The 21,350-nt window shown below is 39.7% G+C and overlaps 1 protein-coding gene across 2 annotated transcripts; it reads right to left on the reverse strand.

Annotated features, from left to right (window-relative positions):
• Positions 1-7,711: 7,711 nt before the first annotated feature.
• LOC144215104 (regulator of G-protein signaling 5) lies at positions 7,712-21,256 on the reverse strand. 2 transcript variants are annotated; one of them, XM_077743898.1, is made up of 7 exons: positions 20,800-21,256; positions 17,857-18,143; positions 17,656-17,721; positions 13,153-13,202; positions 12,865-12,998; positions 10,545-10,711; positions 7,712-9,512 (listed from the first exon to the last, which is right to left on the reverse strand). In XM_077743898.1, exons 2-7 carry the CDS (start codon positions 18,106-18,108, stop codon positions 9,342-9,344), a joined length of 840 nt encoding a protein of 279 aa, XP_077600024.1. In that variant the 5' UTR covers positions 18,109-18,143; positions 20,800-21,256; the 3' UTR covers positions 7,712-9,341. The 2 variants fall into 2 exon arrangements, with proteins under 2 accessions (XP_077600024.1, XP_077600022.1); XM_077743896.1 differs by having other exon boundaries at positions 17,656-18,143; positions 20,800-21,252.
• Between the last annotated feature and the right edge of the window lie 94 nt (positions 21,257-21,350).

Consider the following 21,350-nt stretch of genomic DNA (forward strand, 5'->3'; position numbering starts at 1 on the left):
GTTTTCTTTCCAGTTTTTCCTGTCATTTGATTGGTTTGGAACTTTATTTCATCCCGTATTTGGGAAATTTCCTTGGTTGCGGTAGAAAGCCACAAGACTGGGTGGGGTAGAGTCGCAAAGATCGCAAAACAACAAACCAAAAATTCACAAGGACAAAGTAGATGGGAAGCATTAAGAAATTTTAAAATGCAATTGAAAAGATAGAAAAGCCGCATCTTGGTTGAAGTAGCAAAAATGTATACAGACACAAGAAAAAGAACTTCTGCAGACTGAGACCGAGGTTGAAAATATGCAGGATCACTCTTCCAGGCTTGTCCACACAATCCCTCGGTAGTCTGGAGCTGAAGAATCAAAAGCAACATAGTACAACACCTCAGATAAAACGTATCTGCCGCGATATTAATTATTAATGCTTTTACATTGTCAATGCAATTACAAACTCACTCTCTCTCAATTATAATTTAGAAAGCGAGAGATTACCTGGTTGCTCGCTTTCAACTCTGCTCTCCCGAGTGAATCTTCTGATTTCTACTGATTATCCACTTCAAAATCAAAGACATCAAAACAATTGACAGTTTATTTGAGATGTGACTAAATCAATTGCCAAATTGATTTAGTCACATGCAAATCAAATCAATTTGGTAAAATGTGTTAACAAAAATCTAAATGAATGCAAAGTCAGTTCTGGTAAACTTCAAAAGAAGAGAAAAAATATTTCCCAAGGAGGTGGCTTACAACATTGTTTAGGATTCTGAAAAAAGTCAAATAAAACAAGATTTACATTACTACTCGGAAAACTGCCTTTATAAACTATTAACTTGAAAATTGTGGCAACCGTAATATAAAAAGAAAACAATCCCTTAATATTTATGGCCAAACTGTTCCTTAGACTCATCCATTCATTTTTCATACCTCGAAAGGGTTGCAGGGTTTGCTGGAGCCCTACCCCAAATGACTACGGGCGAAAGGCACACTACATCCTAGACCGGTCGCCAGTCAGCCGTAGGGCACTTAGAGAGACAAAGGACTAGCCGTGCTCACAATCTTATACCACCAGTGTGAAACATTTAGTCATGTATAAAACATCTGCAATAAGGGGCCAGAGCCGCCTCTACCTGTTGAGGAGCCTACGGTCCTTTGGAGTGTGCAGGTCACTGCTGAGGACCTTCTACGACACTGGTGGCATCTACTGTGTTTTATGCAGTGGTCTGTTGGGGAAGTGGGAACACGGAGAGGGACAGGAACAGGCTGAACAAGCTGATCAGGAGGGCCAGCTCTGTTTTGGGCTGTCCTTTGGACTCTGTGGAGGAAGTGGGAGAGCGGAAGATGCTGACCAGGATGAGGTCCATCATGGACAGCCCCTCCACCCCCTGCACGAGTCGGTGGAGTCCCTTCGAAGCTCTTTTAGCAGTAGACTGCGGTACCCTCACTGCAGGAAGGAGCGCTTCCGGATCCTTCCTCCCTGTCAGGCTCTTTAACATAAAAATGGCTGTGGGTTAGGACCTACTGAATTCTCATAAAGTATACATGTGCTTCTTTATATATGAATGTGTATGTATATGTATATATATATATATATATATATATATATATATATATATATATATATATATATATATATATATTTCAGCAACACGGTTATTTATTTATATATTTATTCATGTATTAATTTATTTACTTACTATTTACTACCTATCTGTGAAAAATGCCTTTCCTATTTCTGCATCCTCACCCTCTTGCTACTGCAACAAAGAAATTTCCCGAATACGGGATGAAGTTATCCAATCCAATACCCAATATAGTGGCATCTAATTGTAACAGTCTGCTCATCAAACCTGAACACAAAACATTTTAAATCTTTTTAACCCAAATGTCCAATGTTACTACTTTCAACCAAGTCCAATTAGCATAATAAAAACAATTCCTGCCATTCACAAAAAATGTATGTTTCTTTTCTTATGATTGAAAAAGCTTATGAAATTCAAAAGCCAGTCAAAAGCCTTTATTGTCATTATACACAGCTGTGTATAACGAAATTGGTGGTTCTAATCCACAAAGTGCATTTTCTCAGTTAAAACTCTCTGCATGGCTTTTCTGTCTGATGCCGTGCTTCCAGCATACCACACTGTAATGCAGTATGCCAGGATGTTCTCCACAGTTGTTCTATAGAAGGTTACCCGAAGTTGTTCCTCTAGAGTACCCTCAGGAAATGGAGTCGCTTTTGTGCCTTCTTTACTACTACCGCGGTGTTGGTAGACCAGGAGAGCTTGTCTGTGACCTGGACCCCCAGGAATTTGATGGACTGGAATTGAAATTGGCAAAACATCATGTGGTATACTCTCAGGACAATCTTATGGCAGAAGCTGTCACACTTATTTGAAAATAGAGCATGCTCAGCTAACTGAATGACAGGGAACCTCGGTGAGGTTGGATTTTTTTCAGATATGCGAGCTCTGGGCGCCCTTACGGCGGACGCCGTCGCCTATAAGCGAAAATAAAACTCGCTCAGCGGACTGTACGGAGGAGCCTTGGGATCGCGAAGCTGGATGGTGCGCAGGAACCAAGCAATAAAGATGAGGGACATGGAATACGGGATGAGTCAAGTTATCTAATCTAATCTCATCGAAATTGGCAAGAAACTTTCAAAATGGCTCAAAGTTTCCCATAAATTGATGACATTGTCATAGCCATCGAATATGGGAATTACCTTGACAAGTGTCATGGCCTTGACCAAAAGCATATCTGGAGCAAAAACGAAACAACGGTCACAACTCCCCATCAGCATCTTCTTTGTGTGCCGAAAACCTCTCGCAAAGGCTCCTCCTGAAAGGCTCCCCTACTGCGCCTTCTGAAGATTCCATCAATAATCTAATGCCTCTCAAATCTGACAAAAGAAGATTTGGACTAAAAATCCCAATAACCAGTTATTTTTATTTAAAGTAAGGGTGCTTGGACATTTGGTCGCCGGTCTTTTGGTCACCAGTCAAATGGTGACAGAGTTTACTGTTGAAGCCAGCTCTCAAAATTACATTCATGAGAGAGTTTAATATCTATGAGAGAGAGAGAGTTTAATATCTAAGTACTGTTTAGAATCTAAGACCATTTGACTGGCGACCAAAGGGGACCAATAGACCGGCGACCAAATGTCCAGTCACGGAAGTAAGCATAGAGAAAGTATTTTCACTGTGAGTACGGTATTTTAAAGTATTTTTTTATATTCCTTCATTCATTTTCTAAACAGCTTTAGCGATTCAGGTTCTGGCCTGAAGTCAGCTGGGATAGGCTCCAGCACTCGCTTGTGAGGACAAGAGAGTGCTGGAGCCTATCCCAGCTGACTTCAGGCCAGAACCTGAATCGCTGCCTAGCCAATCACAGGGCACAAGGAGACGGACAACCATTCACACTCTTACCTAGGGGCAATTTATAGTGTCCAATCAGCCTATTTTGAAAGTTTTTGGAATGAGGAAGGAAACCCACACAGGCACGGGTAGAACATGGAAACCACACAGGTGGATCGACCTGAATTTGAACCCAGGACCCCAGAGATGTGAGGCCAACACGCTAACTACTCATCCACTGGGCCATTTTTTATATATAGATTATGTTAAGATATTAATACATTACAGTCTTTTCATATGCTTATAGCTGTAATATTTAACAAAAGGACACACAAGGGAAAACACACCTAAAACCCGACAAATCATGACAACTTATAGGTAAATTGTTCATTTTGAGACATCCAAATTGAATGCAGTTTGCATTTAAGGTATTTTCTGAACATCATAAACTAACATGGAAAATTTTCATACTGAGTATAGGAGTACGCTATAAATGATATAAATACATCTTGTCAAAAAGAGAAACTTTAATCTCCTTTAGCTAGTATATAAACACGTGACAGGCCCTTTGGCAGTTTTCCAGAGTGACTCATCCTTGAGCGAAGACCAAATGTTTAAATGGCTCATTTACATGACTGCCAAGGAGCAGAGGCTAAGAATGTGGCTTACGTGCAACTCACATTTTGGCAAGAGAACATTAAAAACAGTTGTCGGTTTGATGCACTGTAGCTGATATTAAAACGGAACAACATTCTCACTAAGAATATGTTCTTGCTAAACATGTTTTTCCTGTCCATCGCCAAAAGTAGACTAGCCACCATTTCCTGGTGCAAGTGAAAACATTTCATTGCCGCCAGGCTACACAAAAAAAAGTTTAATATTTAGGCATTGCGCGTTTTCACAGGCAATGGAAAGTGTTACTGCTTCTTTTTCCAATGAGAAAATTGGCTTTAAAAAAAAGTCACCATTCAGCAAGTGTTTAGGCTTTAGGGGAGAAATAATAATATAGTTTGTCAATTACTACTAGGAATGCTTAAGCTTGTAATGCTTTATTCGGACTATAATTCACACTCAATAGTAAGTTGCACTCCCACTGTTGACAAGAAGCAGGCCAGGCTAATTGAAGGCTATTCAGGCTAGCACTATGCATTGGAGGGTGAGATAATTGTTTTGTTGCTGTTAATACCCACTATTAACTGTCATCCGTGCAATTTGTCGTAGCGCCTTCAACTAATCAATGCACCCCTCAAAAACTATTTTATGGCTACTGCAGCTACAGCTGCGACACAAAAAAATCATCAATAATAACCTCATACAATTGAAATATTATTTAGGAATATAGCCATATTTTACTCACCAAATTTTTTTTTTTAACTGTACACAATATCCATCCTCCTTTTCTATCGCCATCGAAGCTAATGCTGAAAGTTGAGCCTATCCTGTCGTATTTCTGGCATTCGTTTTTATTCGAATTACTGGTGAAAATGTTTGCTCCCTGTTGCGACAGGCTTGCTTGCTTTGGAGTTGTTCGACCTTTCTTAATGATGTCCAGCTTTTTTTCTTGATAAGTCCGTCTGGAAAACGGCTTTGCCAGGAAATTTGCAACCAAATCCATTTGTTTTCCTCCGTCGGCCATTGTGGGTTGAGCTTGCGAGCTCTAGCTGGCTCACTCTGGCTAGCCAATCATAGTTGGTGAAAGCAATGACGTATCCCTACGCCTGCGAGAAGGCTATGACGTATCCCTACGCCTGTGAGAAGGCTATGACGTATCCCCACGCCTGCGACAAGGCATTGTGTTGTTGCCAACTCAAAATCTGATTGGTTAAAGCAACAGTCTTAACGACGCTTGTTAAATGCAGCAGAGCCTGCAGAACTGATTGTGAAGGCCTTGAGGCAGATTTCTGACCCTGGCAACAAATAATGGCTGAAATGTGATTGGTTAAATGCTTCAATATGAAAACACACTTCTGGAAGCAGTGCAACCAGGTGGAAAGCAATGAAAGGAAGCTAATAGACAATTTGGAATTATTTAATTATTGATGGACAAAATATAATAGATGATTCAGATATTTCTTAGGCCCGCAGAAGGCCCTGACGACCCGCCACTGCATGTCACTCACCTGCAGCTGCAGCGCCAAGGTTTCTTGTGGAAAAAGAGGACATAAAAGTGAGAAGACGATAAACGAGGTAATCAACCGGTGGTGGACCGTCAGAGCCTGCAAGGCCTTCTCTCCTGGCCTAAAAAAAAATCTGAATCACAGACTGACGTTAATGCTGCTAAGAAGTGGATTTTACCCCATTTTAGTTCAATTTTGCCGTTTCGCCATTGATATCCATCGCCACCTGGCCTGGTTGTAATGTCTGAAAAGTTCCAGTATTTGTATAAAATCAATAAATGCTGCTAGGAAGTGGATTTTACCCCATTTTAGTGCAATTTTTGCCGTTTCGCGAATATGGAGTGTCAACATTCATTGCTGTCTTTTTCCCGGGTAAATGATACTACGGGCCCGGTTCTGATGTCTAAAAAGCTCCAGTATTGTATTTAATCAACAAACCCTGTTTGGCTGGACCCCATTTCCAGGCAATGTTTGCCCATAGGCCATTGACGTTGTTCATTGCTGTCTTTTCCCGGGAAAACCACCCCCTTGCACCCATGTCTGAAAAGCTTCAGTATTTGTATTTAATCCTTAAATGCTGCTAAGAAGTGTATTTTACCCCATTTTTGTGCATTCATTTTTTGTGTCGCAGCTGTAACTGCAGTCTAGGTTTTATAGCCATAAAATAGTTTTAGAGGGTTGGATTGATCCGTTGAAGGCGCTGTGAGAAAATGCACGGACCGCCTCTGGTTATTCATGTTACCTCACCCCGTAGTTATTACACAGAAGGGATTGTGTCGTGTTACCACAAGTTCGGAGTCCTGGTGGATATAGGAAAAAAACTGTTCTTAACCCTATTTGTCCGTACTTTGTGAGACCTATAGCGTTCCAGAGGGCAGCAGCTGGAACAGATTGTGACCAGGGTGGTATGGGTCCCCGACAATGTTCCTGGTTCTGCTGAGGTAACGAGGGCTGGAAATGTCTTCCAGTGAGGGCAGAGAGCAGCCGACGATCTTCTGGGCAGCCTAGACTGGTCGCCAGTCAGTCGTAGCGCAGAGACAGACAAACATTTAGACTCAAAATCACACCACCAATCGGGAACCGATCTCATGCTTCCCCATACCTAGGTCAGGCCAGTGAACCACCACCACATCATCATTATATGATCATAATTATGCTTGAACATGAAAACAGGAATATAGTGACCTAAATTTAACATGCTGTGGTAATGAGTTTATTTTATATTTGCAATAATGTGTCACCACCTCTCTACAACTGAGTGCTGGCCTGAAAATGCATATAACAGGGTGAGTATTGTAGCATCTATTATTATATTGGAGGGCAAAATAGACTTTTAGTAGTACAAAAGTGTTTATGTATGCATGCGTTTGTTTGTAAGAGAAATACAAAATGAATTTGGTATAGTTTTTTTTAAATGCGGCTTCTGATGTAAGGGAAGAGGCACGGGACACCCTGAATTGATGGCTAGCCTATCACAGGGCACAAGGAGACAAACAACCATTCACACTCACACCCATACCTAGGGGCAATTTAGAGTGTCCAATCTGCCTACCATGTATGTTTTTGGAATGTGGGAGGGAACCAGAGTACCTGGAGAAAGCCCACCCAGGCTCGGGGAGAACATGCAAACTCCATCCATGCGGACCGACCTGGATTTCAACCCAGAGCTGTGATTCCGACACGCTAAACACTTAAACTGCCGGGTCGCCCGGTTATGTACAATCACGGTAAATTAAGTACTAAAATTTACATGCAGGCTGTTACCCTTGTCATCAAATTGACAAAATGCAAAACTGAACAAAAGTATGAAGAACACAAGACTTTTTTGGAAGAATGGGCCACTGCGAAGTTTGGCTCTTTTACTTTCCACAGTTTAAAATTGTTGCTCTTTGTGTCTAACTTGTTCGCCACCGCTGCACTATATCATAGCTTATAGATTCATATCAAGTTCTCTCCCCTTATGATATATACATATGCATTTAGATAGCCTTTAGCTTAGTAAGAAGAGACCTGAGGTCCATTTAACAAGTGTGATGAAGTTTAGGAAACATCAAAAAGGCTAATTTATCAGGGTTTCTTCGGCCATGACTTGTGTGGATCCATCTTTCGAAACACAAATGATATCACTATATCGGAGGCACTCAAGAGTTCACCACACTGATATATAACAAATCTCTGCTTTGAGTCCCACCTCTCTGCAGCTCATCTCATACATGTTTGATTTTTTTCCCTACCATAGAAAAACATAAGACAAACCCATTGGAATTACCTTTATTATTTTCTGTAAAACCTGCAAAATGTATCTGCAAAGCCCTTAAAAAGTGCTTGAGTTTTTGCCATGAAAAAAAGTGAGAACCTATGAGGGAAGAATTATGTCTATAATATTCAATTTTTAAAAATGTTGCTTCAATAAAAAAATGTTTCAATCAAACAAACCCTCAATAGAATAAAAAAAATAACCAATGAAAAAGGTTTTCAATTGTGAAGTTGGGACAAAAATGCGAACTATTTTTCTTAATTGGAAGAATATGTTTTGAAGTGATTTTTTTGTTTTGTTTTTGTTTAAGGCAACATTTTTGATTGAGGTAATGTTGGTTTTGTTTGGGCCAAGTTTAGGGTACGGCATTTGTGTAAAACAACATGACACAAGGACCCTGATTGATCCAGAGGCCGGTTTAAAATAATTTGTCTCAGGCCTAACAATATGTAACTGTAGACTTATTGTTGCCTGTAGTTTTCGAGTAAGCCTCTAGGGCCCGTGTGTTCTCCATGTTTGAAGTTAGTAGGAAGACTGCACTTTGCAGGGTTTTAGGAGCAATTGCATTTTTCTTCTCTTCTACTTGGATCCCGCCTCATCCCAATTTCTGCTAGGTTGGACACTCCAAATTCTTTGTAGAACTGTGATTCTGAGAGTAAAAGGTTGTTTGTCAATGTGAACCATTTTTTAGGCTAAGTGAATAATAGTTGTGTAGGTGGTCGTGGAACTACATGCCCAGCAGTTTACTTGTAGCTAGTCCACCGTATAGACCAGGGGTTGACAAGTCCGGTCCTCGAGAGCCCCTATCCAGTCTGTTTTCCATATCTCCCCCTCTAACACACCTGAATCAAATAATCAACTCAGCAAGCTGTTCAAAAGCGTGTGTTAGTTGAGGGAGACATGGAAAACAGACTGGATAGGTGCTCTCGAGGACCGGACTTGGTCACCCCTCATATAGGCAGTCTCTTGGATGTACAGTGTTCCCTCGGTTATCGCGGTTAATGAGGACCGGGACCACCCGCGATAAGTGAATTTCCGCGATGTAGGGATTCCACTTCAAAAATGTTTAATTTGAATTAAATTCCCCAAAAAAAAATTAAAATTAATTATATTATTTTTTACATTTTTTTTAAATTACCCCCCTGTATACAGTGCACCATATAGAATACGGGTAGAGAGAGTGAAATTCACATTATAACAAAAAAAATGTAAAATATGTTGTTTCAATGTAATATTTGTATTAGCTGAACCGCGAAGTAGTGAGGGAACACTGTAAGCTAAATTGATGCACGTACAATTGATAGGAAAATAACTATTGGAATAAAGTAATGTTTTAAGCCTGAAATACTGGAGACTGCAGGAATTGCGGCTAATTAAAAAATCGACAACAGTTGTTCAAATGAAAGTCACTTTTTTGTGCGTTCATTTTCTCACCATCAATCAGATTATTTGCCGCTAATAATAGTACAGCTTTATACTCGTGACGCCGCTACTTCATTCTTGACTTTTTCTTGTCAGTTTGACTAAATATTTGTACTAAGGCTGTGTTGGTTATGAAGGAAATACAGGAAATACCAAAAGCCATCATTGCTGCATGCACAGTCTCTGCATGTAATAATCATGTGTCAGTTAGTCGACTTCCCGTAATAAAGATAAGTAGATTTCAGACTGGATGAAGCGGGGATAGCAGTCTGTGTCCAAGAGCGAGTAGATGCGCTTCTGTGCAAGGGATAGAGACGTGTCGGAGGGATCCTGCAGCAGCTGGATGGTCAGATCCCTTGTTTTGCTGTCCAAGTTTACCTAGAAAAATATAGTATTGCGGTGGTTAAGACTTGAAATCCATGGCCAGGACAGTTCCACTTGCTGCCCTCTGGCAGAGACGCTACATGTCTCACAAAATACGCACAAATAGACTTAGGGACAGTTTTTTCCCAGAGCCATCAGTGCTCTGAACTTACAGTGGCACGACACACAATCCCTTCTGCGCAATAACTTCGGAGTGTGCAATAACAATGTGCAATATTTTAGAATGTGCAATATTTTAAGATATAGTTTTTTTCCCAAAATCTTGCCCAGACATGACTTTTTTAAATTACTCATTTAGGTTTTCATTGTGAAACACCCACTTTGTGGAATAGCACCACTAATTTCGTTATACGCAGTTGTTGTATAATGACAATAAGGGCTTTTGACTTGACTTTTGACTTTGATGATCACATTATTTTATATTTTACATACTCCTTAAGAGGCCCTTGATTATATACAATAATTTATATATTAAGAAAAAAGCAAAAAAGGATGGGCTACAAATCTTTTTAAACATTTTTGAACTTTCTAAAGCAGATTTTAACATGCATAAAACACAACGACCGGGAAATGAAACTTCCACTGTGCTCCTTCGTGCCATCCAACCGTCAAGTAGCCGTCCTGGAAGATTTATTTTCGGCTAAGTGAAACAACGTCAACTTAAATAGAATCTCAACTTCCACGTTGCTCCACCTCGACGTCCCGCCATCCTCGCTGGCCAAAGTGCTCTGTTTCCATGCGCCTCAGTTGAGTGACTTTGACCTTGTTTTTCTTCGCCATTTTCACAGTGGCAAGCGGAAGACAGGGGAGTGGCTTCCGCTTACGAGTTCCAGCGTAGATTTTCACATTTTTGCATCAACTTTTTTTTCAGAAAAAAAATCCACATTGCGGCGAAGACGCGGAAGTTGAACCCGCGAAGGGAAGAATTACAGTAATGCTAATTTTTGTGATGATTTGAAACAAAAAGTAATTTAATGAACATTACATGGAGTAATTTCAACAAAAATAATGTAAAATCAAGCATACCTCCCTAGGTGAATTTGGCTGGATGTAGGTAGTGCAGATGTCCTTTGCCCGCCTCTGCAGACTGAAGTTGTTAGATGATTGACGGTACTGTTCACAGGCCAGATAAAATTGCAGATTTTCCTCGCTGAATTCAGAACGCAGGAATGCGGCAAACACTGAAAGCCCAGCTTAAAAAACGGAAAAGATAATGCCAGTTATAATCGGCCAGTCACATATATCAGCTGTAATAATAATAACAGTGATGCAACAATGCATCAAATCTAAAGAGGACATAGGGAGCAAAAAATAGCTCTGGCCGTTTGGTCGCTGTTTTGTTGCATTAGTATGCACCTATGATTATATTTTGATATGCCACATATTAAATATGGCTCAGACTACTTTTGAGTTTTTATTCTTATGACAATATGATATACTGTGATCCTTCGTCACTTTGCGGCTTCAATAAATCATGGATTTTTTCTGAGATATATAAAAAAGTTTATAAAAATGTGTAAATCTAGTACACTGAAACTTGCAATTGGAAGACAGATTAAAAATAGCGGAAAACAGGGCACCGCTTCATCTCTCAGTGCCGAAGAAGGAATATAAAATGGAGACAGAATAGAATATCATATCAAGGCTAGATGCCTTACATCTTGCCAATTCCTTTCTCTTTACAAGTACAAGAACGGACATTTCGTCGAACGGACGTTTGGTTGAATGGACAATTCGTCGCCGGATTCATTCGCTCTCAAAACTTTGTGGTGTAAGAATGTACTTAAAAAAGAGGCTTAATATTAAGGAGGGATGCCATTTAATTTCAAAAAGGGAATCAACCAGTGGCTATAATTTGACATTTTTACATGTATATGTTCATTAATTTGTATACCCCCTTTATCCAATCAATCTAACTCAAACTCAAGTGCAGTTCAAATGCAGTTGCCAGACGACAAATCCATTTAATGTGGAACCTCTGGTTGAAATGTTCTGTTGACAAGCGCATTGAATGAATGGGCTCTTTAACTGCCAATGAAAATGGATTGGACGCCTATTGACGTCAATGGCAGAATATGAGTTAACCTCATACACTGACTTTTGTGTGAATTGCTAGGATTAGACGAACTTAACCTACTGCTTTATTGTTTGCAGAGAACGCACATTGCACAATAGCACCCTTGGCAACTTTTCTAGTGAAGTTTGTGTAGCGGCATTCGGATGTCATCTAGAGTTGTACACTTTGAATGCTGTATGTTCACAAGATCGTGTCTAATATCAATGTGTAGTTTGTTAGCCTCTGTCTTTTCTGATTGAAATGGAAAATTGGTATGATAACGCAGCTAGATTCTCCATTGTGAAGCACTTAACTGGTAACCCAAAAGATTGCAAGGCCATATTTGCCCACAAATTTTACATAGAGCATTCAATGCCAAACTTAAGAAAAAACAATGAGCTGGCACCCAAAACTTGGAAGATCGGGGCATGATAGAAATTGACTCTTGACATGTGAATATTAAATACTTTTGAGGACAGTCTCAGAATTTACAAATCTTTGAATTTGTCTTTCCATTTAGAATGAATAAAACCTAAGATGTTCAACACTTCAGCTGTTCAAGATAGACCATAATAGTTTCAGTCGTTTCCGAAATATTTGCTTTGAAAAAAATGTCAACTTTTGAGCATACCCTGTAAGGCACTATAAGATGTCAGTCTTTCTTTCACCAATTTGAAATCTACCCGTTTGGCGACTCAAAAATTGATTGTAATCAAATAAAAAACAACAAATATGACTACAGTGTTCCCTCAATTATCGCGGTTAATGGGGACCGGGACCCCCGCAATCGCTGTGTTTCCGCGAAGTAGGTGTGCCCCTTCCAAAATGCTTAAAGAAAGGTGTAACACGTGCACAAAAGCACCACCAAGCAAAAACATCATAGTAGTCGGGATGGAGGATCTTCCACAGTTTTTTGCACCTAAGAAACATCGTTATTGGGAGTTGTGAACAGTTTTTCTTTGGGCGGTGAAGATGCGCCTGTAAACAGCCATGACGTCATCAATGCGATTCCTGAACTCTCCCCATGTTATTGACCATTTCTTTGGCCTTTTTTTTTGATGCAATTACTAATTCTTATTGAATATTTTGTTTCCAACTCTTGTAAAATGATGTAATTTATAATTTTAAATTAATATCTTTAAATTTTTTATTTATTTTTTCCCTGAAAAAAATCTGCAAAGCTCTGAGTCCGCAATAGCTGAAGCGCGAAGTAGCGAGGGAACACTGCAATTCAAGCAGGTCAAACATCTTGGCAAGACACCAATGTCACCTTTAAGCATAGACACTTACTTTGACTGGCAAGCAGGTAATCAAGGTCCTCGGCCCATTTTTCCAATTCCTCTTTATTTATTTTGTGTTTATTGCTGTGGCCCACTGGGCTCCACTGGTGCATGAAGAGCAGACGTGACCGCCTCTCTTTTGCACTGTTGTACACACAAATGAAATAGTTTATACTAAGGATAAAGTTCTCACTTATAAAGCCAACTCTAAACTATCTTAGAAACCTAAATTAAACTGAGAACAAACTTTTTTTTCTTTGTGTTATTAATAAACTACTGTACACTACCTAATTCTTACCTGTCTTTTTGTTCCGTGTTTGAAAGGTTGGAGTTTGACGCATTTGGACTCTGAAAGACATCACATTATTTACTTAAGCATTTAAATTCAAACTATAAATGCTTTACAATAGGTTCATTAATAATTACACTTCTCTATAATTATCAATCACTGCAGGCAGACATCTTATTTAATTAAATAATTTGCATCTCTGGTAACAAGAAACTTATAAGGGTAGATACGTCAAGACTTCAAGACTTCCTCCCGATCTCCAAAGTATCTCCCCGAACAGTACTTTCTCGTACGGCTTTAAAGCCATAAATCAAAAAAAATACAAGTTTACTGATTAATCCAACTGCGTAAGCAAAAACAACACCTGTAACTATACTAACGATTAAGGTATTTAACAATAATAGAAAGATGCAATATTTAATTAAATGAACACCTGTCAACTAATGAGACAATGACTATAGACCAAATTGAAGGGATAAGGCTAATTTATATTTCTTATAAATTAGTTATACATGATTTTCTCCCTGCTTTGGCTATTTGAGTTTTAAAAAAATAATTCAATCTATGATTTCTTTCTACCTGCAATTACCTGTAAATACTAATACCTTGTATATAAATTGTTGGATGAAATAGACAACACATAGAAAGACAACATAAACACAGGTGTGGAAAGCTATCTTAAGTGTTGAACAGATATTTAAAAAATAAATCCAAAAGTGTATAATGCTTTATCCACAAGAGAAGATATTTTTTAAGTTAGTCAGCAAACATGAAAAAGGCCATAACCCTGAATGACCTATGGGTAAAAAATGACCAACAATAATTACCGTATTTACTCGCGTATAAACGGCCCTGTGTAAGCCTCAACGTTAAAATAGACTTAAAATTGTTGAATTTTACAATTTCTCGCGTATAAACCGCCCCCTTATTCACAATTTTCAACTTCATTTTCATGGTTTTAATTGGGAGTACAAATATGTTACTTTGAATGGAAAATCTATAGAAACATCATCGCAAGTGGTATTTCTGTGATACTGTATGAATCAGAAGCACATGATTAGGGTCAATATCATAAGGAAGCAGAGGCGGTCCATGCATTTCCTCGTAGCGCCTTCAACGAATCAATCCAACCCTCAAAAACCATTATATGGCAATAAAACCTCTACTGCAGCTACAGCTGCGACATAAAAAAAGAATCAATGCACAAAAATTGGGTAAAATCAACTTCCTAGCAGCATTTAGTGATTAAATACAAACACTGAAGCTTTTAAGATATCAGAACCGGGCCCAAAATTGTAATATTATTTAGGAATATAGCCATATTTTACTCGACAAAAATCCTTTTTAACTGTACGCAATATCCATCCTACTTTCTTTCTTCCTTCTTTTCTATAAAAAATAATCAATAAATGAATGCACAAAAATGGGGTAAAATCCACTTTCTAGCCGCATTTAATGATTAAATACAAATACTGGAGCTTTTCAGACATCGGGGTCTGGGGGGTGATTTTCCCGGGAAAAGACAGCAATGAACGTCAATGGCGTACGGGCAAACTTTGTCGGAAAATTGGGTAAAATCCAGCCGAAAACAGCATTTATTGATGAAATACAAATACAGGAGCTTTTTAGACATCAGAACCGGGCCCGGAGTATTATTTCTCCGGGAAAAAGACAGCAAAGAACGTTGATACTCCATATACGTCCATACGCAAAACAGCAAAAAAATCCACTAAAATGGGGTAAAATCCACTTCCTAGCAGCATTTATTGATTGAATACAAATACTGGAGCTTTTGGGACATTACAACCAGGCCAGGGGGTGATTTCCCCGGGAAAAGACAGTGATGGACGTCAATGGCGAAATGGCAAAAATTGCACTAAAACTTCCTAGCAGCATTTAGTGATTAAATATAAACACTGGAGCTTTTCAGATAACTACAGATACTATATCAGAACCGGGCCCACAATTGACATATTATTTAGGAATATAGCCATATTTTACTCACCAAAAATCCTTTTTAACTGTACACAATATCCATCCTCCTTTCTTTCTTCCTTCTTTTCTATCGCCATCGAAGTTAATGATGAAAGTCCAACCTGTCCTGTCCTATTTCTGGCATAGTCCATCTTGAAAATGGCTTTAAATCAACACAATATATTTGCATGTGCAGCTCGCGCCAAATACAGTCGAACCTTGTGATACGACCGATCGTCAGATGACATTCTTGTCTTACGACGAAAATTTCGAACGAATAATTTTCCCGAGATACGATCCAGGTGGCCATGGCAGTGTCTTTTTTACATCTCTTTCGTGTATGAAATATTTCTACGACCACTGGGCGGACTTTGTATTTCCCCACCCGCCCGCTTTTTCTCCCGCTTTGGTTACATTTACATACCAGGTAAACAATATTACTATGGATCGGCAGAGTTCTGCAAATAACAGGCGAATTCAAAAACGTGAGAGTGGGCACGTGTTACTGAGCTCGCTTGGCAATACGACAGGAATACGTCAACTTCGGAGTTGACCTCCCTTTCTTAATGATGTCCATTTTTTTCTGGGAAAGTCAGTCTAGAAAATAGCTTTGTGACCAAATCTGCAACCAAATCCATTTGTTTTCCTCCGCCGGCCATTGTGGGTGGAGTTTGCGAATTCTGGCTGGCTCACTTAGGCTTTGGTCCCCCTACTAGCCAATCATAGTTGGTGAAGCGATGATGTATCCTATGCCTGCAAAATGGCCTTGGCGTCACCAAATCAAATTCTGATTGGATAAAGCAACAGTCTTATCGACGCTTGTTTAATGCAGCAGAGCCCGCAAAACTGATTGTGAAGGCCTTGAGGCAGATTTCTGAGCCGCAACAAATAATGGCTGAAATGTGATTGGTTAAATGCTTCAATATGAAAACACATCTGGAAACTTCCTGACCCCCAAGTTCCTGCCCGGCCATAAGCGGCAGTGACTCTCCGGGCCCCCTGAACGAGGGGGTCAGCGGCAACGACTCTCCGGACCTCCTGAACGAGGGGTTCGGCGGCGGTGACTCTCCGGGCCCTCTGGACGAGGGGTTCGGCGTCGGCAACTCTTCGGGCCCCCTGGGAGAGTGGGTCGGTGGCCTCCCGAGCAGCCAAGGTAAGGTTGGCGACAATATTTCTGTAATTCTGGTGTCTGTTAAGGGCAGGGCGCTCGGCCATCACTTAAAGGGCCAACACAGACGCCTGCCGCACCGGCAACTCCCACTCCTTGTCACCGGCCGGCACGAAGGCCCACCGGGGGTCGGTGGCCTCCCGAGCAGCCAAGGTAAGGTTGGCGACAATATTTCTGTAATTCTGGTGTCTGTTAAGGGCAGGGCGCTCGGCCATCACTTAAAGGGCCAACACAGACGCCTGCCGCACCGGCAACTCCCACTCCTTGTCACCGGCCGGCACGAAGGCCCACCGGATCGGTTACTCCCACGCCCCGTCACCGGCCACTCCCACAACTCGTTTTGCCAAAATGTTACCAGCATGTGAAATGTCCAACAAGAGCATGTTTACTCATGCATACAGAGCCATAACACTCTCATTCTTTGGATAGTCAGACCACGTCTCTTTTTTCTTGGCCCCTTTTCTTGGCTCCAGCACACACCCCCAATGAGCCAACAAACAAAGCCCCAAAGGCAAAACCATTATCACTTGGACTGACGATGCGCTCCCCCGAATCAAAGACTGCTTTGACCAGAGACAATGAGAAACTTTCCACCATGGGGACACGCTTATATTGAGTACTGCGTGGCTACAGTCACTGTTGAGAAAACCATCCAGGCATACCTAAACCAGAAACCTTGGATGAGGGTGCGAATTATACAGGCGGCTTATATTCCTTTAAATACGGTAATATGGTAGTAATAATTGTAGTTTCCTACTTCGCTGTTTTTTTATTATTGCGACATTTTTTGCCTACATTATCTGCGCTATTCGAGAAATTACTGTAGAATGGTATGTTGTAATAATAGGGGTGATCCTGCTTTGCAGTTTTTTGATTATTGCGCCGTCTCTGTCTAGATTATCCACAGTTTTTTATGTATTTATTTTGTAAATGGCCGTGTGGGGTAAATTTACACTTTTTCTTTTTGTGAGGCTGAAAAGGTCTAATTGCCAATAGTTATGATGTCTTTAGTTGATTATTTCATTTATTTCGTATTGCCCAGCAACCTTTGGTTTGGAGGCAAATTTATAAAAAATAAAGAGCCCTGTCAACATTTCTGCAGGTTTGATTTTTTTTCTACTTTTCATAGTGTAAGGGTAGAGTTAACTTTATTGCACAACAGAACAACACAATTACTTTTGCATAAATAAATAACAATTAAACCCCTTTATTTACTTATTTACAGAAGTTTGGTTTCAAATTTGAAAAAAAAATGTGACAGTTATCGTGATAATTATCTACTGATCTTTTTTTTTTAATTGAGATATTTTTAGTCATATCACCCAGGTGTTACACATGGTAGACATTATGCAAATCTTAATTTGACTTACATGGCCAAACAGATTCTTGAGATGCAATTTCGCAGCTGCCAGTTTGGCCCTGTGGTGGTGCCGTTGCTGGGATTTGGGGGAGAATGATGAGTCAGATGGAGAAGGTATGTCATCTTTTTCCACGCATTCGATTATTCCCTTTGTAACCGGGGCCAATTGGCTATCACTGTAGGCCCTAGAGCCTTCACCCATGGCACTCACTTCAAGGTGGCGCTTGTTTTTTTTCTCCAGGTGTCTTAGGTTCTCTGCACTGATACTGTGCTCCTTGGTCAGTAATGTATTTCCATCTTGACGTGGCTTCTGAATGTTAGAAATCTCTCCATCTGCAGCAACATGATTCGTGTATATGCCAGATTCTTGATGATTGTCATGGTTTATATCCACCTTCCTCCAGCAGAAGAAATCAAGATCCAGGAGGTTTCCCTCAGAGCTGAATCTCCTCAAAGTCGCCATGAATGATGGTGTATAGGGGCAGTGAAATGAAGGAACTGTTGCAAAAGGAAAAACATGGTCATTGTTGGGGTTATTCTAGGATACTATTACAATGTTCCCTCGGATATCGCGGTTAATGGGGACCGGGACCACCCGCGATAAGTGAATTTCCACGAAGTAGGGATTCCCCTTCAAAAATGCTTAATTTGAATTTAATTCCATTTTTTTTAATTAAAAATAAATAAATAACCCCCCCTGTATACAGTACACCATATAGAATACGGGTAGAGAGAGTGAAATTTATGTTATAGCAAAAAAAACTGTAAAATATGTTGTTTCAATGTAATATTTGTATTTTATTTTATTTTTTCCAAAGAAAATCCGCTAAGCTCTGAGTCCGCGGTAGCTGAACCGCGAAGTAGCGGGGGAACACTGTATATATATGTGCACATTTAATCATTTTTGTATGAGTTTCTTTAATTTGTGACTGCGACAAGCTCGAGGTCACTCTCCAGGACAGAGACGACAAATTTCAACGAGTCCTCTCATACCGAGGACTGATTACTGGAAGATATGACTGACCCTTTCCCCAGATGCAAGTTTGTGATGCAGACCTGTGAAGGACACTCAAATTGTTGCTGATTCAGTGGATGGCTATCAACCAACCTCTGGTTTTGATTTGAGGTCCTTAATTGAGCAGGAGAAAATGCCGCTCGGGATAATCATTTGTGACGAGGACGAGGTCAGAACGTATTCTCTCTTGCAAGTAACACCAGAGATGTGAAATTAATTGATCTCCAATTAATGTCTTCTTTTATTTTTTTATATTATATAATGTCTTCTTTTATTTTTTTATATTATATTAAAGATAACTAAAAATGAACCTAACAGGAATGTACTAGCAACTACATCAAGATTAATGCAAGGTAAAACCTGTTAAATTAAGCATTTTGTTGGTGTTTGGGGCAGAGGAAAATTGGCAATTGAGTCACAGAAGGAGTTATTCCATTTTGACATTAGTTACTGTGGGATGATATTTGTTCTGAAAGATCTGGTCAGACAAGTGTTAAGGAAAATATAGGCAAACATTATTGAAGCTTTCATGACCAGTTCTCTTTATTGGCTGGAGAAAAGGCGAGATTCCCGTTCTGACTCCATTTCTTAAAGCCTTCATTGCCTCCGCCCAAAGTGGGCGTTTACCTAAACATTTGTTGAGGTAAAAGAATATACCGTATTTTCACAACTATAAGGCGCACCCTCAATGAATGACATTTTTTCCATATATAGGCGCACTGTATTATAAGGCGCACTGTATTATAAGGCGCACTGTATTATAAGGCGCACTGTATTATAAGGCGCACTGTATTATAAGGCGCATTGTATTATAAGGCGCACTGTATTATAAGGCGCACTGTATTATAAGGCGCACTGTCTATTTTGGAGAAAATTTAAGACTTTTAAGTGCGCCTTATAGTCGTGAAAATACGGTAATTGCTATTGACTTCCAGGTATGGAGCACTCACTACACAGTCACCTCTAGAGCCAGCCATTGTTGATGTTTGGGATTTTTTTGGTATAAAATCTTGCAGTGGGGGAGGAGCTATATGATGGAAGATTTTGTAAACTAAGATGGCATCTGCATATTTAAGTATTGCTTCAGTTCAGGCGTTTGTGTTTTTTTAATATCCGACAGTGGTGTTTTTTTTGTTTTTGGTTGTGTATTTCCATATAAAAGGCGCACTGGATTATAAGGCGCACTGTCTATTTTGGAGAAAATGTAAGACTTTTAAGTGCGCCTTATAGTCGTGAAAATACGGTAACATCTTTTTTCAACTAAAGGAACAGGATGTCTAGACAGGCCAGGAATGATCAAATTAGTAAAAGCTTCACAACTGCCAAAACACAGCTAAATTGTTCATACAGTGGTACCTCAAGATACGAGCTTAATTCGTTCCAGGACTGAGCTCGTATGTCGATTTTCTCGTAACTCCAACGAATATTTCCCATTGACATGAACTAAAAACTAATTAATTTGTTCCAACCCTCTGGAAAAAATACCAAAAACAGGATATTGGATTGGAAAAAAATGTTTTATTTCTTCTAATTCGCCATCTATTAACAAAGCAACACACTTGATTAATATACACGGACACACTAGTGGTTTAATAGTAATAAAATGTGTTTAATAGTATATTAAAATTGGATGGATTTCGCGGAGGGGAGAGAGAGACAGATAGGGGGGGGAGACTTTCCACGGGACGCACTCGTAAAAGAACAAACTCATTTAAATTAACCTGGATATACAAACACACAAACATACGTTTAATCTATCTTTTCACAAAACTGAATTCTAATTTTGTTACTTAGTAATTTTATTTTTTCCAGAAATCCCCTAACTGCATTCATCATGGAAAACTCGTGACATAGGAAAGCATGTTTCAGGGCTACTGTACTCGAACCATTTGCTTCTTTTGACAGCAGTAGACGTCTGATCCATTTTGACTGGCAGCAAATGATCGCCACCAAGTCTCTCAGTCCAAATAAGTTGGACATCTAGCGCCATCAATGACAATGAAACACGAACATTCGCAGTCCACTTATAAAAGTAACATAAGAAAAGATAGATAGATCATATTTACTACAGACATTTCAAACCCGCATTGGTATTGCGTAATCAAAGAGAGTATATGGTACTAGGTAGCTGGGTATTACCTTTACTCTGGTGTGTTTCAGGCGTTTTCCATTGTCGATTATGAGGTTTTCTGGTGTTCTCATAAGCGGCACTTGCCGTATGTAAAGCAAGGCTCAGAGTCCAGGCGACCAGGTGACTTCACGCCGCAAAAAAAAAACTTCTAGCAGTGTCCTTATTGTGGTGTGCGTGGGTGTGAATCTTGGTCAAATTAGGACTTCCGTCATGAGCGAGAATAGCAACAGATTAATTGGTGCGTGTCGCGCACTCGGCACAAAAAGTATTTCAGTGTCTTGAAAATAGGCATCGACTGTCCTCCTCCCTTCATCGCCACTCCTTCATATCTGTCTAAACTTGTTTGAGAACATACGCACACCAGGAATTACAACAAAAAGTGAAAGAAAATTAATATAGAACGCTTATGTTTCGAAAGAAAATAAAGAACATAGACTGTTATAAAACTATTACAATAATGATATTTTGTTAAATAAAAATTGGGTGTATTAAAAAAAAACACCGTTAATATAAATCGATATTTTCAACACACTTGATAGCAAAGTTAAGAAAAAGACGC

Source organism: Stigmatopora nigra, chromosome 21, assembly GCF_051989575.1.
Source record: "Stigmatopora nigra isolate UIUO_SnigA chromosome 21, RoL_Snig_1.1, whole genome shotgun sequence".
NCBI classification, from domain to species: domain Eukaryota; kingdom Metazoa; phylum Chordata; class Actinopteri; order Syngnathiformes; family Syngnathidae; genus Stigmatopora; species Stigmatopora nigra.